This window comes from Rhododendron vialii, chromosome 9a, assembly GCF_030253575.1.
Source record: "Rhododendron vialii isolate Sample 1 chromosome 9a, ASM3025357v1".
Lineage (NCBI taxonomy): Eukaryota > Viridiplantae > Streptophyta > Magnoliopsida > Ericales > Ericaceae > Rhododendron > Rhododendron vialii.
Window position 1 is genome coordinate 34059375 of NC_080565.1, and position 21196 is coordinate 34080570.

At 39.1% G+C, this 21196-nt stretch overlaps 3 protein-coding genes across 8 annotated transcripts in view; all 3 read right to left on the reverse strand.

Moving 5' to 3' along the window:
- Positions 1–103: 103 nt before the first annotated feature.
- Positions 104–21196, reverse strand: part of LOC131300285 (large ribosomal subunit protein eL6-like) — a 42247-nt gene continuing 21154 nt past the window's right edge. Inside the window, exons 2-5 of one of the 2 annotated variants that reach the window (XM_058326046.1) lie at positions 2437–2714; positions 2245–2351; positions 1175–1356; positions 104–516 (exon numbers count right to left, since the gene is read on the reverse strand). In XM_058326046.1, coding sequence (XP_058182029.1) covers positions 361–516; positions 1175–1356; positions 2245–2351; positions 2437–2693 — 702 coding nt within the window. In that variant the 5' untranslated portion in view covers positions 2694–2714 and the 3' untranslated portion in view covers positions 104–360. Of the gene's footprint in view, positions 517–1174; positions 1357–2244; positions 2352–2436; positions 2734–21196 lie in introns of those variants that run through there. The other variant, XM_058326045.1, reaches the window with a different exon arrangement.
- Positions 4209–13670, reverse strand: LOC131300283 (V-type proton ATPase subunit d2). The gene is made up of 10 exons (XM_058326043.1): positions 13207–13670; positions 8636–8756; positions 7319–7426; positions 7108–7210; positions 6622–6702; positions 6430–6515; positions 6256–6315; positions 6115–6163; positions 5093–5227; positions 4209–4562 (listed from the first exon to the last, which is right to left on the reverse strand). Exons 1-10 carry the CDS (start codon positions 13385–13387, stop codon positions 4431–4433), a joined length of 1056 nt encoding a protein of 351 aa, XP_058182026.1. The 5' UTR covers positions 13388–13670; the 3' UTR covers positions 4209–4430.
- On the reverse strand, positions 15302–19518 carry LOC131300282 (SHUGOSHIN 1-like). Of its 5 annotated transcripts, none has more exons than XM_058326041.1 (13): positions 19294–19518; positions 18054–18220; positions 17923–17960; positions 17625–17733; positions 17480–17503; positions 17293–17361; positions 17166–17207; positions 16964–17060; positions 16811–16868; positions 16658–16727; positions 16185–16260; positions 16039–16096; positions 15302–15949 (listed from the first exon to the last, which is right to left on the reverse strand). In XM_058326041.1, exons 1-13 carry the CDS (start codon positions 19346–19348, stop codon positions 15640–15642), a joined length of 1173 nt encoding a protein of 390 aa, XP_058182024.1. In that variant the 5' UTR covers positions 19349–19518; the 3' UTR covers positions 15302–15639. The 5 variants fall into 5 exon arrangements, with proteins under 5 accessions (XP_058182024.1, XP_058182022.1, XP_058182021.1 ...); XM_058326039.1 differs by having other exon boundaries at positions 16658–16730; XM_058326038.1 differs by having other exon boundaries at positions 17142–17207.

Here is a 21196-nt window from a genome sequence, read left to right on the forward strand (position 1 = left end):
ACTGGCCAAAAGCCTCTTGGCACCAGCTCGATATGAAGTGCTAGAAATCACTACAAATATCCTTCTGAAGGGAACTGATTTGGCCAATAAACAGAGAGGAGAGTTAAGAGACATAGTAATCGATTGGATAAGAATGCAAACAGAATAAAGCACAGGTAAAACATCTTTGCCAAGGTCACAAGCCCTCACGGAATATGTATCATCACAAGGAAATCCCTTCCGTGCCACATTGGCTAACGTAAACAAAAATTAAGATGGTTATCCACCAACAAAATCTCATACACTGTCTAGAACAACTTCAAATTGAACAGAACACCAGAGTAAAATCTCAGATTCCTAACAATTTCGGATATGCTTGGTCTAAAAGGTGAGCTCATGAGGTTTCATGCCTGCCTTGAGCGAAAATCTTGCAGCCAAATAAGTCTTCAGATCTGGAACAGCTTCAATGGCTTTAATCAAGGGTTCATCCACAGTTTTCTGATCATCCTTCTTTTCCTGTGGAAGAGAATTCTTCTCCTGCATTTTCCAAGAGAAAACGTATTAACAGACAAAAAAAATAGGAACAAACAAAAGAAATTAACCCAGAAGAGAACCAGTCAACCCAGAAGAGGGGATGGTTTCATTATTTTGTTCATAAGGTTGCTCTTGCTGCAGCTCTATACCATGTGTGACTTGAGAGGAATGCCAGAATGTTTCAGCATGTGCAAAGAGAAGTGAACTCAGTATGCTGATTCTGTCTGACCTGAGATCACGTTTGAGCTCATGGAGAAGTGATAAGAGGAATGCCAGGAATCAGTCCCAATGTGATGCTCCAAATATTTCTTCTGGTGTCTTTAATCCATGATGATTGTTGGTCCTGGTTTTGGCTGTTGTTTTTTGCTACTTGATTGGATGTGTCTGTTTAATGGCTCTATGTAGGAGGGGGGTGTTGTCCTGCTGCTTAGTGTGTGTGTGTGTGTGTGTGTGTGTGTGGTGTTTGTTTTTTCCTGCTATTTCCAGTTAGTAGGTTCGCTTTTGTAGGTACATGCCCACTGTAGCTAGCCTACTTCGGGTTAGGGGTGTGCTCCTCGTAACTCTTGTTGATCTTGTATCTTTGTTTGGATTTATAAAATTTAATGTACCCAAAAGAGAAAAAAGAAGTAGCCTACCCCAAAATTCTACGATGAAAACTAACCTCTTTCTCAGCCTCAAAGAACTCTCCTTCTCCTTTCTTTTTCTTCTTCACAACTTTCTTTGCAAAGTACTTGTCATCAAACTTTTCAACGTTGCACCCAGCAATTTCAACCTTGGTAGAAGTTGCTACCAAGTAAGATTGATTCACACGCCTCAGTGGAACACCATTTATTTTGAATGGTCCTGATACAGTAAAGGAGTGATGAGACAATGGATCCATAAAGCTATTTAAAAATATATCACGAAAGCAAGTTAAATCGAAGGGACGAAGGAGAAGGATAGGGTGGTGGTCTAGAGGATTGGGCATACAGGAACAACAATTAGAAACTGAACTGTCAAAATAGACATACTTTAAGCAAAATATTTTACGAGCCAAAGCATAATTAATTATCATGGTAAAACCCCACTTATAAAAGGTAATATGAAAAACATGAACTCTGATAAGTTGAACTCTAAAACGGAAATGAGGTAGTAACTACACGGATATACAAAGGTAATATCACTACATACAACTCCTTCACAAAATCACCATTCATCGAGGAAACTAGGCATTTCAAGCCCATGATAAGCTATCACAGCAGTGCTATAGTGGTACGAAGTCTATAAGTATCGAGAGGTATCTAGAAGACTCTATAGTCTATAGACTCTATACTACGCTCCACAGGAACTATGAAAATTAAAATCCCGCATTTGATTATTCTAAGGTCTCAATTTGATCAAAAGCACCATCCATTTCAAATTGACTTCCTGTTTGATACATTTGGAATCCATGAACCATAAATTTAATCACACACCATTTTGACATCCCAAGCTAAAAGATAAGCAATAGAAATAACAAAAAAATCTGAAATTCTAACGATCCAATTACAATGCACAAGCTAATAAAACAACCAGTTGCAATCTCTAGAATCGTAGTCGTATCACCTCACCCCAATAACTAACTTTCGATCTAACATAGAACTTGACAAAATCAAGAAACCTAATAATACCCACATAATACATCAGCTCACAAAACCACCAAATGATGCTCCAATCCTAATACCCATTTCTCAAAATCAACATAGAGCTCACCAGTAACAAGAAGCAACCCAGATGGCAGCTGTTTCAGGAAAACAACTCTCTTCCCCTTAAACCTCCCAGCCAGCATAATCAGCACCGTCCCTGGAGTAATACCAGCCCTACACATACACCATAGAAATAAAAACATAAATACAAAATATTAGTCTACTACTCGTAATTTTCTTAGTGCGTGGAGGGGTATACTTGAGTTTGGTGGGTTTGGGCTTGCGCTTGTTAACCAAGGGCTTCTTGACGTCGTCGCCGGGGTAGAACTTTGGCGGCTTCGCGGCGAGTGGTTGGTCGGCCGGCTTCTTGTCGTGGCGGGGGAAGACGCCGCCGTTTTTTTCCTTGATGGCCCACAGACCTCTCTTGTGGTACATCACGGAGCGAGAGTACTTGCCCACCCCTCGTATCAGCTCAGGGTTTCTGCTCGCCGCCCTTGTTACCTTCTTCGGGGCCATTGCTACCAAGTTTTCTCTCTCTCTCTCTCTCTCTCTCTCTCTCTCTCTGAAAATGGAGGTAGCCGCAACTCGCAAGAGGGCTTCGATTTTATGCTGTAGTTAGGGTTTTCTTGGCTGGGTCCTGAGAAGCCCGAGCGATGGGCTCATGGGCCTACTCCGTGGTGGGCTGTTGCTCCTGATATCCTAAACTCAAAGCCTTCTCAACAAAACTAGTATTATTACATGATCCTGGGGCACCAGATGATAGTGTTCCAAATTCTTTTCTACCTCACATTGGTGTGGACCCCCCCGCCCCCCCCACCACACTTTGGAATGGGGATCACACAAATTTGTTGTGAAGAGAGTTTGAGATACCATGTGATAGTACCTCAGGGGCATTGAATAATTTTTCCAATATAACTAATACTCCACTAATCGAGATGGGTGGGAATAAGCTGACCCTGATGTTTGATTAGTATTAAAAATAAAAAAAAATACTTCACTAAACAAGTAAATTGATTTTTACATTTTTCTTTTGTCCAAGTGCACCATATTTTTTGTCTTCATTTATGTAGACTTACAAAACTACCCTTCATACATATTTGATAATCATATAATTTGACATCACTTAAAAAAAAGTATTTGGATAAGAGGGGAGTATAAAAATCTGTTCCCCTAAACAACTTTTATAAAAACGTATCCAATGAACTTCAATAAAAAAGACTTCTCAAGTATTCCTTCAGTTCCATTTTGATTGTCCATCGACCACCCGATTCTATTTTAACCTGACAAAAAAAATTATTTACATTTTTTAATTAGTAATGACTCTATGCATAATGAAACGATGCATGCATGATAGTGAAAGTTTATCAAGCTGTTTGAATTTTCTAAGTAGAGATGGCAATTGAACCCATCACACTTTGACCGGCCCCAATCGGGGTGGGCTTTTGTTAAAATTTCCGGGTATCGTGTTGGGAGAGAATTGAAGAAACTCGGTCGGGTTCGGGTAGACATTCACCGGCCCAAAATTATTTTGTGCAAACATATGTAAAATTTATTCTTGTATTTTTATCCTTGCAACAAATATACGACACAAGATATTAATTATATCCTCCATTTTTCTTTTAGATAGTAGATTTTGGTTAAGTTATACTCCATATTTATTTTGTCAACTTTTATTTTTTGTGCTCATTTATTTTTAGAGTTTAGAATATATTTTCTTAAAAGAGAAAATAGGAGGGGTGGGTAAACCCGATACCCGATAGGAGTGGGGCGGGAGTACCCATACATTACCCGGTCCGGATTTGGGGCGGTGCTAAATTTTCAAAGCAGGGTTGGGATAGGCAAAACCCGCCTCGCCCACCCAGTTGTTGTCATTCCTATTTCTGAGTGTGACGGTCCCTAAGACAGGGTTATAAAAACATGATATAAATCATGTAGTAATAGGTATCTTGTTCTGTCCCATAATATTTCGCGTTGCATAATAGTTAACGTTGAATAATATTCTTCCGAAATTTGTACTTGACTACCAATGTATATATTCAACTTACATTCCATATAATCGAATGAAACCGCGTACAAGATTTTCTCCCACATAGCTAATTAGACATAGAGAAATACTTATTTGAGAAACTTGCACATAGTGCAGGGGGAACAACAGCACCTCGCAGTAATCTTAACAGGCGACTCCAATGGGGGCGAGATTTACAGGCAAACATGTAATCGGAGCAAGCTGATTTCAATCCGGTCGTAAATGAACTAAAATATGAAAACAACGCTGTCGTGAACTCTGGACTTCTGGTTCTGAGCCACACATTCAGATATCCACATCAGGTTCCTGATCTCCTGCTCCTTCAACCTCATGTATGCAAAGAATACAGCATAGTGGAACTGCAACTCAGAAAAAGAAAACCCAACATTCTATCGTCAACGAAATTGGAGGTAAGCAATCAAATACGATGTAAGGCTGCATTTGGATCAAAGATGTGCAGAGGAATATGTGGGGAAAAGAACAGGCAACGATTAGATATTGAAGTGAAGAACTCTTATTTTCCTTTCCCTTGGTAAAATCCTTCAGAAATCCACGCTCCGAACATAGGTACTGCTGTATTTGGATCAAAGATTTGAGCAAAGATAAGGAAGTGGAAAAGGTGAAGGATCTAACCGTTGTGAGCCGTTACTCGTTAGATCCTTTCTTTTCTATTCCCTCTAATTTTATCCTTCCTCAAATCTTTGAGCCTAATACACGCCCAAAACAAATCAAAGAAAGTGACTAGAATGCCAATCATTATCTACAGTGGAACTTTTGAAAGGAGCTCAACATAATCGGGGTGCTTCAGTGCAGACGTTGAGAGGCAACCATCACTAGAAGAAACATCTGAACTTAATAACTCACTCTCAAAATAAAGAGAGATACAAACCTGTTGCTCAAACGCAAAGCAAAGCCTCTTCACCTCCTCTTCATAGAATGCCTTGTCAAGCATCTGGCTCTCTCCGTAGGATAATTTGGCAAATATCGACTGGTAAGGAGGGTATTTTTCCATGGCAGAACGAACCTGTGACAGTAATTGTAGAAAAAAGTAAGAGCTATAAACAAAATTTAAGAGGGCAAACTATAAAGACAAAACTAGATATTACTGATGCACAACTCAACTGGTAACGAAGGTATAGGGTGAGCCAAAATTTGTGAAGTAGCTAGAAAAACAAATTATACTTCCAAGAACAACTTATCCAATAATTTAATTGTTGACCAGCTTCAACAACAAACTGTTTCGTAGGTAAGAAATTTACTCTTTCCGCCATTTCTGCAGTTTTGCAAAAACTGCAACATACTTTTGCATGTGTGATTCTCACAAAACTAAGTCTCGAAATGTTTGTGTGCATCAATGTATTCATTCCACCCGCAACCAAACTTATTGTGAATGAAATGGAATGAAGTATACAGAAAGCACCCAGAACTGGAATGAAGTTTATAGTAAGCACCATGGTTGTCAATGGAAATTGATAAATCCACACTTCTCTCTGATAACATAACCCCCCCTCTCACGTGGTAAAGCCATTGTGAGAGAAAAGATTGCGGCTCCAAGAAAGAAGACTGGATTTAGCAGCCTCTTTTTGAAACTGCAAGATGTACAAACTACTTCAAGTTTTAAACCGGCAATGTTCAGAGTCTTTGGACTTTGTCAAGGTAACCGGAAGCTGCCAAGGCAAGCCAACAGAATTTTGATTTTGAAGTTCAAATTTCGCTGTTTCGCATAGGCAGATTGAGGTAATCACAAATTCTTTGCGTCTTTATAATTCATCATACAATATTCAGTTGCCTTTAAGGTAACCATATCCGTTAAGAAGAATTAATAGTATCCCAGTTCTGTACATATAAACCAAAAATTAAATAGAAAGCATCATCTTGTAATTGAGCTTTCATTAAGGAAAAGAAGGAAACCTGATCTATATCCTCACACACAGCAAGTTCCTCATGCCCATAAGGGTAACTGTTTCATACATAACCATCATTAGAAAGAAGCTCTACAAGGGCATATAACCTCAGAAGCTGGAAAATTTTGAACTTTAACAGAAAGCTTACAGTAAGCCAAACTTGGAATATAACTTCTTACGATCATCTCGAGTAAGCTCAGTGCCAATGCTGCATCCACGTAAATGACCAAAAAGAAAGTGTTACTAAGTTGAACTAATAGACCACCATCTCTGATGAAATAACTGAAATAGATGATTACAAAGTTCTGAACAGTGATTACACCTGTTGATGGTGATATTAACAGCTCTTCTGTCAGCTTCAAAGGCAAGGAGGTCAGACATGATCTCTGCAGTGGCTCCACCAAGTTTCTATTCGCAAAATTCACATATACTACAGTAGGTGAAAAAAGGAAACGGCAACCTTTATAATAAGAGAATGAAACAAGCATTTATGCATTGGGCAGTTAACACTAACCTGACAAAACCTGTAGAAATCCTCGAGGTATGCCTTGTACAGAGTATTCCTCATTATTTCAATGTTCATGTCATCCAGATCCTGCCAGTCGCATGATTGTTAAACGTAAGCAAAAAACATGATGTACCATACTTGACCTTGAAATTATTCTATGATAAGGTAGCGAAGTATAACTCAGTTCTTCTAGATAGTTAAACATGTTACATATGAGAAGCCATTTTAGTACTATTGATCTCACAACTGAATTTGCAACTGCAGGTCAAATAGAAAGGCGTAAATCGTTTTGTTCTTGCCTAATTTGACAGAAAAACCATTACAGTATTGGTTATAGTGGTACTTGTGATGTAGTTAATCTAGAAATCCTTTTTCAGTTTACATCACTCAGCAGACAATTCAAGTTCTTCATGGCATCAGACAAGCAAATCTGTGTGTTACTGTGTCAAGATACAAAGAAAGTGGGAAGGAGACATGAAAAGCAATTAGTACCTCAGACGTGATACACTCAGAGAAGTATGGAGCCAATGGTGTGTCAACAAGAACAAGTCTATAGAGCTCCCGCATATTCTGAGCGACTGCCAAAGTAGCAATGCTGAGGGAAAAATCAAGACATTCATTACCTCATTAGTAGGTAAGACATTATAGCGTTATAGTTTAGTAGCTAAAACATAATTACAAACATGAATTGAGGATACATTACCTATCAAACATGCCTAAAGGATGGCATTTCTCTAGCAGTTCATGAACATCTCTTTCATGCAAGGTTCCGGTCACGATCAGGACAACATTGTCAATCATGTGACCATACCTGTAAAATAAGAAGAAATCAGGTTTTAAGAACGATCTACTTACTCAGCTAAGCATTAATTCTGAAGTTCAGTAAAGTAAACATTCATCCTCATCCTGCCAGATATAGTGTAAGTGAACACATCAAAGTAAGATCAACTGCACGCCTACATGCCCAAACAATGTTCATACCAGTCTAAGATTAGAGCTCATCCACCACGAGTCCTTTTTATGATCCGAGTCGTTCATTTCTTAAGTTCCAAAATTCATAAAAAGTAGCTTATTTGGACATTAGTAGCCATTTGATTGGATTCCCTTTATCATGAAAAATCGTAATGATCACAAGTTTTGGCCAGCCATTTTTTCCACAATTCGATCAGGCAAGAACTTACTGATATCCGATCAACCTGATTCTTACCATGGCAACATAAACCGCTCAGATCATTAATATGATACCTGTGCTACACCCCACAAGCTAGACTGATCCATGTCCAAGATTTCACTTCAAGCAATAGTTAATGCAATTACGCGAAATTTGAGCCTAATTAAAGGGTCCCAGCTACCCAAAGCTCGACATTGACACACAAATGCAACTCAAATAGTAAGTAGCAAAATCAGAAGTGATTATAGAAGTATAACTGTGCTCACTTTTCTTCAAAGATAAGGTTCATGTGACATCACTTGGCCTGCCAATAGAAGTATAAGCAGGAAAAAAAAAAAAAAAAACATAAACCTACAAGAGACCTGTACCTTGAGGGAAAAACGGGTCCATGCATATAGAAAACAACTTCCGAACTTCATAAAATGAATCACTTTGGTTCACGATTGGGCGTGATCCAAGCACAAGCATCTAAAGCAACAATTTTCGTGTAAAACATATTTTGTTTCTTACTATTACTACATCTTCATCCGATGCAAACCACCTGGTGCCCACCTGCTGCCCGTTGGTGGAAACGTTATATGAGGATTATCGGGTTTTGGTGCTTGAAGGGGTGGTGTTAAGTATGGAAAGCCTAATCCAATGACCCAAGAAGGCTTCCTCACCACCCAAAACAGACAACAAAAAAGGGAAAACCATGTTTTCACATCATAGACTACATGAGCCAAGGTATCACCCTTTGACAAAACACATTTTCATAAATATTGTGGAAATAAAACATTTGTGTTTATGATTAATCTTATAGAAGCTGTTTTTTTAAGTTAAAAAAGTGCTTTTGAAAAGAGTGCTTACGTGATATATTCCAAAAAGGTTGACAGCGGCTCTGTGGCTTGGCAGAGCATGTGCTTGTACTCATCAACCAATTTAAGAGTGCATTTCTCCACAATTGTTGTTGTGTGCAAGGGAGAAGGTTCTGCAGATACATCAGAAAAAACCACAATTAGTAGTTTATAAAACAGAAACATTACAATGTACCCATCTAAGGGTCAGAAAACAAGTGACAACATAAACCAAAATCCAGACATATAGTTTAATACTCAAAAGAGACAAATTCACCATATTAATCAATCAAAAAAAGAAGCCCACAAATCTGTGAAGGCATGAGTGAGAGGTTGTAACTTGTAGGTGTACAAATCTTTTCAGAAAATTGTTCACACCCCCAACCAAAAGTATAAAAGAACCAAATGAGACAGACATGACAAAATAGAAAAAAGTGACTCTGAATTATTTTGTTGTAATGAAATATAGGAAACCATCCACCAGATGAAATCACTCTAGCGACAAATATAACATGTCAACATTTCATTTGATTTATCAAGTTTTTTATCTTTACAAGAAAAGTTGGGCCACTAAGGGATAACTCTTTCTACTTCCACAGGTTAGGGCACTCATGGTGGTGGAAGGTTCTGGGTCTGGGATGTGTTGGCAAAGTTCCTATACCGATGGGACTTACACTTGCTTTATAGACACATCTAAGGAGACTTTGACAAGTGTTCAGCAGCATCCAAAAAGTTTCAGGATCCAATTTCACTCTTCCACAGAATGTCCATACCCTTAACTAGTTAACTCTCCGTGTCAGTAACACGACGGCCATGACAAAGACAGTTCACAAATAAAACCACGATTCCGTTATTGAAAATAAACAGCAAAAACCTGTAAGGTAAAAAATGAAAAACAAACCACACTTTCCTATCACTCATGCACGTCTTTTTGAACATTGTACAGCTAACTTTTTTTTTTTTTTTGATAGGCAACATTGTGCAGCTAACTTCACACAGAATTATGAAGAAGGGAGTACAAGCCTACTCGAATTCGTATCAGCAGCCTTGGTCATGCAGTGGCTTTTGTTCACCAAAGTCCGTAGTGTCCGGATGATAATTACGAGATAAAATAAACCAGTTTCAACGCATATGCAACAAATCCTAATATCTCAATTACAATCTAGAGTTGGTTTGCGCCGCAAAACATACAAGTTCCTTGAATAGCGACATAAGTTGAGTCATTCGCAAGTGAACTTTTATATGTTTCCTTAAGAGCGATGTTGGTTGAGCCACTCGCAAGTGAATTTCTAGTGCTAGGAAAGGAAGCCATGGAATAAAGGCCCATGTAGGCACGTGATGAGGGGACCAAATCACCCTATGTCAAAGAACCATGGGAGAAATCATTCTCATAGCTTGCCACGCTGATCAAGCAGAAAAATCACCATCAGCAGTTAGATACAATGCCACACTGTCCATCTGAGTAATATTAGGGACGAAACCATATGGGGCATGAGCCATAATCTCAATAGTACACCGACTCCTATCCTACCTCCATCTCCCCAGATGGATGATTGCTGCCACTTTAGTCCCAAGAATCTACCCAAGTTACAGAAAATCAAGAGGCAACACAAAAACTGCGCTCCAGACTCCAGGATCCTAAAAAAGTACAGAGATAAGAAGTTGGGCTCTTCCACCATAAGACAAGATCTTGAATCCTCGCCCGAATCTTATCTTTAAGGTCATCACAATTCTCAGCCTTAAATAATTGACACGAAGAGAACCCTCAAGAATACGCAAAATCCCCCTCAACTATCCTGTTTTTAGTTATTTTTCTGGCTGGGCATCTCCCTCAACCCTTTTTTTTTTGGAAAGTTAAGAATTTTATAACCAACCAAAAGAAAGGAGAAAAGGAGCAAGGGAAAGTGAACCCCAACAGACTATACAAGAAAAGACCAAAGCTCCTACCCAACAAAGGGCCAGGAAAACAAACGACTATACGAGATTGTTACACAGATCTGAAAACAAAAAGAGGAACCCTCCAAGCCTCAAACAGCCTTCGATTAGCTGCAGATGAGTCCACATTACGCCATCCATTTAAACAAGCTCGAATGCTTTCAACAATCTGATTGCCCACAGCATGCCACTCCACACCTCTTTGTCAAAAAATCCTATTATTCCTTTCCTTCCAGAGATAATAACTGGCAGCTGCAAAAACTAGTTTGAAAACCGTGCATTTGGTAGTTTTCCCCTTACAAAACTGGATACTCCAAACAATCTCATCCCGCAAAAACCAAGAAACTCTATAGATGCTACATTTTAACAAAAGCAGGCGCCAAACAGCTGCAGAAAAGGGACAGTGGAAGAAAAGATGGTCATGGGATTCCTCTCCACCCCCATAAAACTCAGCTCTTCCCACGGGTGACCCCCCAAACCATAAGCCTATCTTTTGTAGCCAGCTTGCCATGGAAAGCCAGCCACTGAATCAAAGCCCAACGAGGGATATGGTGCTTAAACCATACTAAATCATGCCAGGGAACTTCCATCCGAGGTGTCCTCAAGGCCTCCCAAGCTGACTTAGCAGAGTAAATTTCATTATGAGTAAGAGTCTAGATTACTCTATCCTCCTCCTCAGGATGGGGAAGCAAATCCTGTGGGGTATGTCGCATGATTTCTTGACTAATAACATTTCGGGGTCTCGGCCACCTCCAACTGTGATTCACAACAATAGAACTCACTTTAGCAGACAAAGACCTACCCATATTATAGACAATTCTTCCCCTAACCTGGGAAAAAGTGGTCCCAATGCGTGCCAATGATCTAACCAAAGAAAAGTAGAAGCCCCATTCCCAATAATGTGTTTAATAAAGGTAGAAGCAATATTTCTAAGGCCTAGAATCTTACGAAAAGTCCAAGAACAGTCCACCGAGATTTCCATGTGCCATAAACATTGCTGCTTGATCATGAAGCTATGGATCCATCTAACCCAGAGATTGTCAGCCTTCATACTCAGGGCCCACAAATGCCTAAGCATCGTAGCTCTATTCCAGTCTTTGAGGAGCCTAAACCCAAGACCCCCTTCAGATTTTGGACAACACACTGAGCTCCAGCTGATCCTAGCCCCAGTGGATTTCAGCTCAACCCGTTCCCAGAAAAAAGCCCTCATAACAGATTCAATTTCCTTCAAAAGTTGTTGAGGAAGGATGAAAGTGGAGCACCAATAATGCTAAATACCAGTAAGAACAGAACTAATAAGCTGACATCTACCACCATAGGTCAACAATTTGTTGGCCCAAGAGGCTATCCTAGTGATGCAGGCCGATATTTTAATTATTAAAGAAATATAGAAAATTTAGTTTATTATTTTGCAATTAGTATTTTATTATGAATCTTTCCGTTTTAGCATAAATTGCCTAGGATATTGGGTTTTCTTAATTAGGTTGATTCTATTTCCTCTTTATTGTTTTCTTGTTCTCTAAGACATAGATTTAGTTTTCACTTATTTAGGTTTCCTTTTTAGTATTTCTAGTTTATTATAAATTGAGTTGTAAGCCTTAGGACTAAGGGAGTTTTTAATGATGAATTAATGAAAATTTAGAGTTTATCTCTATATGTGTTTGTGTTTCAAAGGGAGAACCTTTAACATAAGCAAGTTCGTGATCTCTTCTTGCAACTAATTTCGTAAAAGGAGGCAGCGCTGCATCACCTAGCCACCATTTTTTCCTTGAGGCACACACAATCAGCATATCTTAGTCGAGTTGATATGAGAGGAACTCCGAGATACTTGACTGGGAGAGAAGCTTCAGGAACATTCAAAATACTCCTAAGAATCTCTCTCCTATCATCTGGGACAGCAGCAAAAAAGACTGCACTTTTTTGCAAATTTGTTTGGAGACCAGAAAACTTGTGAAACTCAGACAAAACATTGGTAACCAAGTTGAAAGTCTGAACCTCAGCTCCACAAAGTATAAACATGTCATCAGCAAAAATGAGATGGGATAGGTTTAAGGAACTACATCAGGGATGGAAAACAAATCCCACACTCGCAATCTTCCTTTGGAGAAGTTTGGTAAAGGCTTCCATGACAAATAAGAAGAGGTAAGGGGAGAGAGGGTCACCTTGCCTCAGCCCTCAACCTATTCTTAACCTCAGTATCAACTCCTGCAAAAAAAAGACTCCACTCTTCCGCATACCAGTCATCAACCTAGAGAACAAGTGAAAATCAAAACGCCTCCTCAAATTATAAGATCTTAAACCCTAGGTTTTGGCCTATCGGTCAGGGCTTGGGACTTAGGCGTTTGCTCCCCCTAAGCTCTCAGGTTTGAAATCTCCCATGTGCTATAAAACCTCCTATGGTCTGTTCGAAACCTCCCAGGTGCGCCAGTTCCTTCTAATCGGACTCCCCACTAGTGGGAGGAGGATTGCGTCCCCATAGATTAGTCCAGGTGTGTGTACGTTCGCATATTAGAAAATAAATAAAATCGCATTTGCGTGATAAAAGAGCTCCAAATTAACTCGGTGAAAGATAGAATTCCATTCCCGTGTATCGTGAAAAAAAAGCAATTGAATCGAGAACAACATTGATAAGGTGCTGACGTCGATTACCGTTTTGGAGGTAGGGACCGTACTCGGTGGCGGAGAGGTGCATCTTGATGTCGTCAAGGGTTTCGCACTGGCAGAGGTTGTTGTAATCGGCGGCGGTGAGCAAGCCAGATCTGTAACCCCTCACGATCGCCTCCAGATAACCGCCATGGATGTTGAAGGTCATCGCTTCGAATCCGTACATTTTCCCGGAGGAGTCAGATCTGAGTTTTTCCAACAAATCAAGGGTGATAAAGATGGATAACGCTCACGATACGTACATATATTTTGTGTCGGTATTTGTTTGATCGAGAGAGAGAGAGAGAGAGAGAACCTGATTGGAACGAGGCTGCAACTCTCGAGCGGGGTTTCTGGCTTCTCTCTTTTAATCTCCCTCTGGATTGCACAGAGTGATACGCGCCAGAAAAGTTCGAGGGATTGGCGTCTCTCTCTGTTTATTGTCTCCCTCTTTCTTACCGGGTTCGAGCTTTGCCATATAAGATATCCTATGCCTGGGCGGATCGTGTGCGTGTCGTGTCAGTCGGGTTTGTGTCACGAATCACCCAATCTGAACCCGATCTATTTAGAATTCGTGTTTCTCGAGTCGTGTCATTTTCGTGTTTCATGTCAGAAATGCCCAACCCTAACCTGTTAACTTCGTGTATGGTTCGTATCGTGTTATCGTATCTGTTGCTCAAATCTATATAGATTTACAAATATACCATATATATATATATATGTTCATATTAATGGGTGACACAAATTAGTAACCGTGTTAGTCGTGTCAATTTCGTGTGTCGCATGTACAATCCGAACCCGATCCATTTAGAATTCGTGTTCTCGAGTCGTGTCATTTTCATGTTTCGTGTCAGAAATGTTCAACCCTAACCCGCTAATTTTGTGTCTGGTTCATGTCGTATTTTCGTGTTTCGTGTCCGTTGCCCAGCTCTAAGATATCCTCATATCCCTCTCTCTATCTCGAGGAATTCTTTGGTGCGGTGGGTATATCCACGTGGTACCTGCTAGGCACATCTGAGCTATCCAATATACTTTTGCACGACTCGGATTGAAACTCTCTCACTCCTCTTACTCCAACACTTTCTCTCTCATTTTTCTTTTTTCAAATCCGAGCTGTTCAAAAATACAATAGATGGCTCAGATATGCTGAGTGGGTACTCGGCACTGAAAAATTTTCCCTCTATCTCTGTCTCTTTTTTTTTACGGTAGTAAAATTTTTTTTTTTTAACAGTGTAGTAAAACTTAATTTGATAATACAATTCAACACATAAAACTAAATAATAAGTGATTAGTAATTAAGTAGAACATCCTTAAAAAAAGAAAGAAAGGCAGCTGATTTTGCTACTCTCTTGTTGAGGTGCTAAGGGCACATCAGTGGGACCCACTTGTATGTGAAAGGGTGTGTGGTTGATGTGCCTCTAAGATAATGTGCCTCTAGCATTTTAGATTTGTTAGCGCGCCTACCCTTCTTGCTTTTATTAAGTAAATTTACAAAAACACCCTTATACTTTTATGATATAAAATAAATTGCAAAGGTGTTTTAATAAATTCACCAAATAAAGTGTAAGGATGTTTTAGTAAATTCACCTAATAAAAACAATAAAAATAGTGTTAACAAATAGCGGAGTGGCATAACCAACTGCCTAAAAAAAATCAAGTTAATCGAACATTTACAGGTATGTTAACATATTGTATTTTAGTTAAGCATGAGTTTTTTTTTTTATTTCACTATCCATTTTAATCAACAAAATATGCCTCTCTTTTTTTATAGCAATATTCTATTAAGCTAATTTTTTACACAAGTGTTATACTTTATAATATCCACAAAATAAATGGTTTGAACATAATTTTAAAGACGTGACTCACAATTCAAACTATACAGTGGCTTTGTTTGATTGGGAGTTTAGTTTAGTTTAGTTTTAGTAGTGGGTGAAGAGAGAAATATGATAATGATTGAAAATATGAATAATAATTGGAGAGAGATAGAGAGAAATGATAAAGTAATAATTGAAAAAATAAGATAATGATTAGAAAAAGAAGTAAGGTAATGATTGAAAAATAAAACTAAAACTAAACTAAATTAACAACCGAACAAGCTCCGTTCGAGAAAGTTTACTAGCATTTCATTCATCACACGATTACAATATTACGAGCCATTAAACCAGAGTTCTGATGAATTACAGATCATATAAAATCATCCACTTCGGTATTTCTTGTTGTCATCCGAAGATGAAATAACTGTGGGTTTCGTACAAGTCTAACGATGATTTCGAAGGGAAAAGAAATCAGTCAACAGATAAGAGTTCGACTCCACACTCTCAGTACTATAATCACAAAAGAACCAAGCAAGGCTATCAACGACAACAAGCCAAGGGTTTGGATTCAGCCTCCTGTGCTACCGGCCCAAAGTGCATACGGTTGGCCTACAAAAGATTTCAATCACTCAGGTCTCCGCATTTTCACTTTAAGTGGAATTTCCTTGTAAGACTGAACCTTTGTGGCTGCTAGACGCGAGGGCCTCCCAATAGATGGCCTCCGAAGTTCCTTAGCATCATCACCATTTGGGCCGCTACGGCATCCTCCATCATCTTTTAGTGCCGACGAACGCATGGAAGCTGGACCATCTTCCGGGATTTGATCATCATAAAGAGAACATTCAGGCAATTTAGCATCGTCCGCCTCAAATTTGTCTTCAGCGTCCTCTGGCTCTTCAGACTTGAACCTAGCAGATTGCCTTCTCAAAGAGACCCTGGTGCGACAATCAAAGCGAAGATAGTTTCCTTCTGTTTCTCAATTAACACTCGACATAGAATATAACAGCAACCACCACGGACAAACCTTTTGTTTCCAGTTTTTTCCCCCAATTGAACTGGTCTAAGAGTGGAAGGGATCAAACCTGCAATTGACATATGAGAGACCAGAGGGTCAGAAAAACTAAGTTTCTGGAATCTCAAGTGCAAAATATTTCCAGAAGAAACACTGACACTTTGATTTCTGCTTCTTATCATCTCTATCAGGTTCCAAGGATTCCCTTGCCTCCTCAGATGTGCTAGCTCGGACCTACACATAAGAAGGGGGACATCAAAATAGAAAGAGGGAACGACTTACAACACACGCCCTGAAAAAGTGCATACCAGACACCCCTGCACCGCAATGGCATGTATCACACCACAATAGATCCTAACAAAAACCCACAATGTACATAATATAACCACAACCTCGTGTAACTAAGACTTTGCTACGGTACACCCTCTGGTAAGAACACGACAATAGTTCGTAACATTCACCATAAAAGGTTATAACTTTCTTACTGCTACAGATATCATAACTTTCCCTAGAATGGATGGAGAAACAATACCAGAAAACCCCAAAAAATTGCCTGGTGAACACATGAAAGTCGATCTTCCTACATTTGATCCCCATGGAAAGAACATTCAGTTAATTTGGAATCGACTACCTCAAATTTGTCTTCAGTAGGCTCTGGTTCTTCAGATTTAAATCTGGCAGATTGCCTTCTTAAAGAAACACTGCTAAGACAATCAAAACAAGGATAGTTTTCTTCTGTTGTGAAATGAACAACCATCATTCAATGTAACATACATGGGCAAACCTTTTGTTTCCAGTTTTCTCCTTTAACTGATTTTGCTTTACAGTAGCAAGGCTCAAACCTGCAAGTGATGTATGAGAGACCAAATGATCAGAAAACTTAAATCGGTTTCTCAAATCTCAAAATGTATCATTGCTCTCCCGCAATAACACTGACTCTTTGATTGCTGCTTCTTATTCTTGTTGCATTGTTTATTATCATCTCTATCTGGTTCTGAGGATTCCCTGTCCTCCTCGGACTTGCTAGTTCCCGCCTACACATAGCGAAGAGAGAAATGTAAATGTAAAAGGGAGGGAAAAAACAGAACATTCAAGAAAAAATGAAGACTAGAAACCCAAAAAATGTCTTTCTTGTGGACCTGATTATCCATTTCTTGGCATGCTGTCATTTTCGCAGTCTCCTGAGAAAACGAAAAGAATATAATGATAAATAAAAGACACTCTCATAAGCCTGCATGCATGCTGATAATGAAAGAGGATTCTAACCTCTAGTTCCAATTCTCTCGCTTTCAGCAAACCATTTCTGCATCCAAGTTCGTGCTGTAGTGCTTTGAGCTGGAAAAGATTAACACTCTATCGCAAGTTAGAAGAAGCTATACAAAAACGTAAGAGCTAGAAGTTAAACATCATATATATAAAATATCAACAACCTAGGATCTCTGCAAGAACTTACCCTATCTTTACCAGAATTAAGTTCCTGCAAAGTCAATGAAAAAATAGTCCTGTCAGCATGATACAAACTTTACAGAAAGCTGAAATTTGATCTCAAAAAGGTCAATGAACATAAAAGTATGATAACAAAAAAAAAAAAAACAGACCACTAGCATCTGGTTATTTGCTTGTGCAAGATGCATATTCTGTTGCTGCATTTTCTGCAAGTTGATTCTGAGTTTCTGTAACTCAAATCCGCTTAATTCAATGATTTTACTTTCAACGAGATTAAGAAAAACTTAAAACCAGAAGTTTCTGACAGTAATCAATGGAACTACCAAAATTACATTTTACCAATTATCAGCATGGAACTAGAACTACAAAGGGGATGGAAAAAGCACATCAATCTATGTCAATAAGGATGCATCGGAACGAAATGAACCAACTCTGAACACAAAAGGATACTTTCTATCCGCTAAAAGCTTCACCAGCGCCGCATTTTCCTGAATAAGAGTTTCAGAAAATGAAACCAAAGTTAAAGGATGAACAAAGCATGAATGCAAACAAACAAGTTATCAAACCTAGAAGAGCTGTACCTTCTGGAGTTGCTCAATATACTCTTTAGTAAAATTTGGCACAAACTTTTCCTTCTCATGTTGGACCAATGATTGAGGCCGCTGCGGCAAGTTGCTTATGTCACCAAGCTTCTTCCTTGCTGCACTTCCAAAAGAGCTCTTTGCTGTTTTTGCTACTTTAGGTTTCTCTGATAGCAATACCGAATTTCATGGTTACTTTGCCAACCAACAACCTCAAGCACCCTTATGGATAACTAAGCTTCATATTTACAGCAAAAGAAATTGGGATTGAATCATCCGATTCTTGAAAACTAAGGCCCAGTTTGGATAGACGTTGATTTCTATTTAAAGTAATTCACATTATCATTCACTGGGAATAGCTCAAATTTAGAGTTAATAGTCAATACAGATTATGACATTCAGTTTGGGAACTTTATCAGGATTGATTTTTCAACGGTTGCTTAAAAAGGAATAATTTAAAATGCTTCATGTAAAGGATTATAGTTCTGCTGATTGGCGACCACATCAATTTCCGAGGCTGGCCTGACGACACCGTTATGCATGTTCTGTCATGCAGTCTTCCTTATAAGTTATAACTTATAAGGTAAATCAACTATCATCTCTGAGTTCACTTCCCTAAGCTCTTTATTATATTCTCCACTAGTCCTGCAAAAGTATCCCAAGCTAAAACGTTGCTTTAACCACAAATGAGTATACTTCACCTTCCACTCTAGCCACCTTTAGAGAAACCTCTTATGCTTTTGTTGAATTCAACATCAAAACCCGTCATTTGAAATCCACAATCTACTCAGACGGAGCCCAAGGGTTTATAGGCCACCAGACATTAGCAGATATTACCGTAATATAAGCTTTTAATACGGAAAAAAATGTTTCTCAGAATGTCTGCAAGATTTGGAACGCCTCACTTAACCTAACTGATTCAAGAACAAATAGAGCAGGGGAAAGAAACTCAAGTTTATGCTCGGAATCGAAGATTTAATCTTAGAACATCGACATTTCGCTGATATTGCAAACCAAGCAATCAAACTGAAAACCACAATCAACAAAAGAAATCCAATAGAACCCTAACAGGCACTTGGGAGACGAAGTTTTGACTTTCGACACCACGTGCGGAATTTCAATTCGAATCGAGATAAGACGTTGTTTTTACAGACCGAGCTAGAATTACTGAACAACAACGTGAAGAAAAAGACTAAAGACATGTGAAACTGAGAGAATCAGGGCAAATGGTGAGATTTACCTCCAGCGAGGCTGCTCTCTGAGCCGAGAACGAAGAAGCCTTCAGTGGCCGACATCGCGAGACCGCGATTTTCCCTCGCTCTCGCTCTCGGTCGGTCTAACACACTCTACAGCGCTCTCTCTCTCCTCTCCTCTCCTCTCCTTTCCTTTCCTCTCCCCTCTCTCTCTCTCTCTCTCTCTGTACAGAGAATTGAAAGAGAGCGGGGAAATGGTGGGATGTCGAACGGACGTATTGCTTGAGCAAATCTCGAGGCTATTTTTGAATCTGTGATACGATCCGACCCGGATTATTTTCAGTTCCGGGTTTGGGCTGGTTAGCAACGGGGCATCCTGGCCCATTATCTACCTACAATCATTCGTCTTGTCTAGTTTTTTGACCAATCAGAAAATGCAAATATATTATATATAAGAAACAATACAATAAAAATGAACACTACTAGTCCGGAAATACAAGAAACAATAAACTAAAGCAAAGAGGAGAGGCAAGGTATGGGAAGAACAACTCGTGAAGGTGGGTGGAGAGACCAAGAGGAGAGACAAGGTATGGGAAGAGCAACTCTTGAGATGATCCGCCGCACCAACTTGAGTTCGTGCTGCCATAGACTAAAGGGATGAATCTGCCGTGGACGTCGCCTCCGCTGAACTACTCATGGCCCAGATCCAGTTCCATAGATTTGGCACCTGAGTCCAAAAATGGTGGAGAAATGGGAGATCTACCCTCCTTAAGGGGAGAGTCTCAATCATCTCACATCCATGGAGGTGGGAGCGTAGGAGGAGGCTGAAAAGAAAAGTAAAGAAAAAGACGAAGAGCTCTCTCTAGAGAGAGCTCACAGCGTCCTTCCTACGCTCAGGTGCCCATTCATCTTGTTTGGTTAATAATGAACTATTTTAGCCATTACGTAAGTCCCATTCCGCTAAGGAAAATAAATACTTATTTTTTGAATCAAATGTGATGTATTTTAAAAGAATGACATGTCTCATAAAATAAAAAATAAGTACTTAATCTCGGATTGGATAGAAGATTGTTATTTTAGCATAATGTTATTTCCTTGTTCCTATTAATCTCGTAACAACTTCAAGATTAATGAAATTTTTTTTTTGCCGTTCAAAAAAAAAAGTACTTAAAAAATAAAAATCTTAGCAAAACGGGATCTAACTGTTTGTAGGAGTATTTTTTAAATTATACTACTTATTTTTCTTATGAGGTTTCTTTCTATTTTTACATGAAAAATAAATCTAAGGCTTTAAACTTCAACATTAAACAAAAAAGAGAAATAACTTTCAGACTATCCTCTTTCCAGATGCACTCCTTTTCTTTATCTATTATACATGTGAAAATATCAAATTGCTCTTTATATGTAAAAAAGTGAATGCACAAGGGTAGTTTAGTTATTTCACGTATATAATGTCAAAGAAAATGAGTGCACGAGGGAAAAAAATAAGAGTGTGAAAATCATTTTCCTAAAAAAAAATCAAGATGCCTTTTTGGATCTCAAAATTAGGTAAAGTCGCGAAAAAAATTGATACTCCCTACTTTTTAAACATCTTTCGAGGGAAATATTTTTTTTCCCCTCTCTCGATTTTTAGATGGAGTTGAAAATATGATTGTACTAGTAAATCTCGCAGGATTCTACAGAGTTTACGCCATAGGTAGAGCTATAACTCGTTTGTCTCCCAGTAATGTCAGCATTAGTGGTTAATAGTCAGATTACAACGTCTACAGAGTTTATGCAATCGGCGAGAAAATGTAGTTCTCTCCGCTCCCCTCTCACGGCCCCATGCCCGGCAGGGATGGCAATCCTAACTGGCTCGCTCCAGCTCCAGCTCCACTGGGGCAGATTTGAGGTATAAAAGATGTTTCATAACGTCCAGTGACCATTTTCGGTTGCACGTGAGCAACTTAC

Coding starts and splice junctions, on each gene's coding strand:
- LOC131300283 (XM_058326043.1), bottom strand. CDS start 13,387: ATGTACGGATTCGAAGCGATGACCTTCAACATCCATGGCGGTTATCTG. Junction 6,703..7,107: donor CTGAGTGTATCACGTCTGAG/GTACTAATTGCT, acceptor TGCGACTGGCAG/GATCTGGATGACATGAACAT. Junction 5,228..6,114: donor TGTGTGAGGATATAGATCAG/GTTTCCTTCTTT, acceptor TTACTGTCACAG/GTTCGTTCTGCCATGGAAAA.
- LOC131300282 (XM_058326037.1), bottom strand. CDS start 19,348: ATGTCGGCCACTGAAGGCTTCTTCGTTCTCGGCTCAGAGAGCAGCCTC. Junction 17,504..17,624: donor CAAATAACCAGATGCTAGTG/GTCTGTTTTTTT, acceptor TTGACTTTGCAG/GAACTTAATTCTGGTAAAGA. Junction 15,950..16,038: donor GAAAAAACTGGAAACAAAAG/GTTTGTCCGTGG, acceptor TTGTCGCACCAG/GGTCTCTTTGAGAAGGCAAT.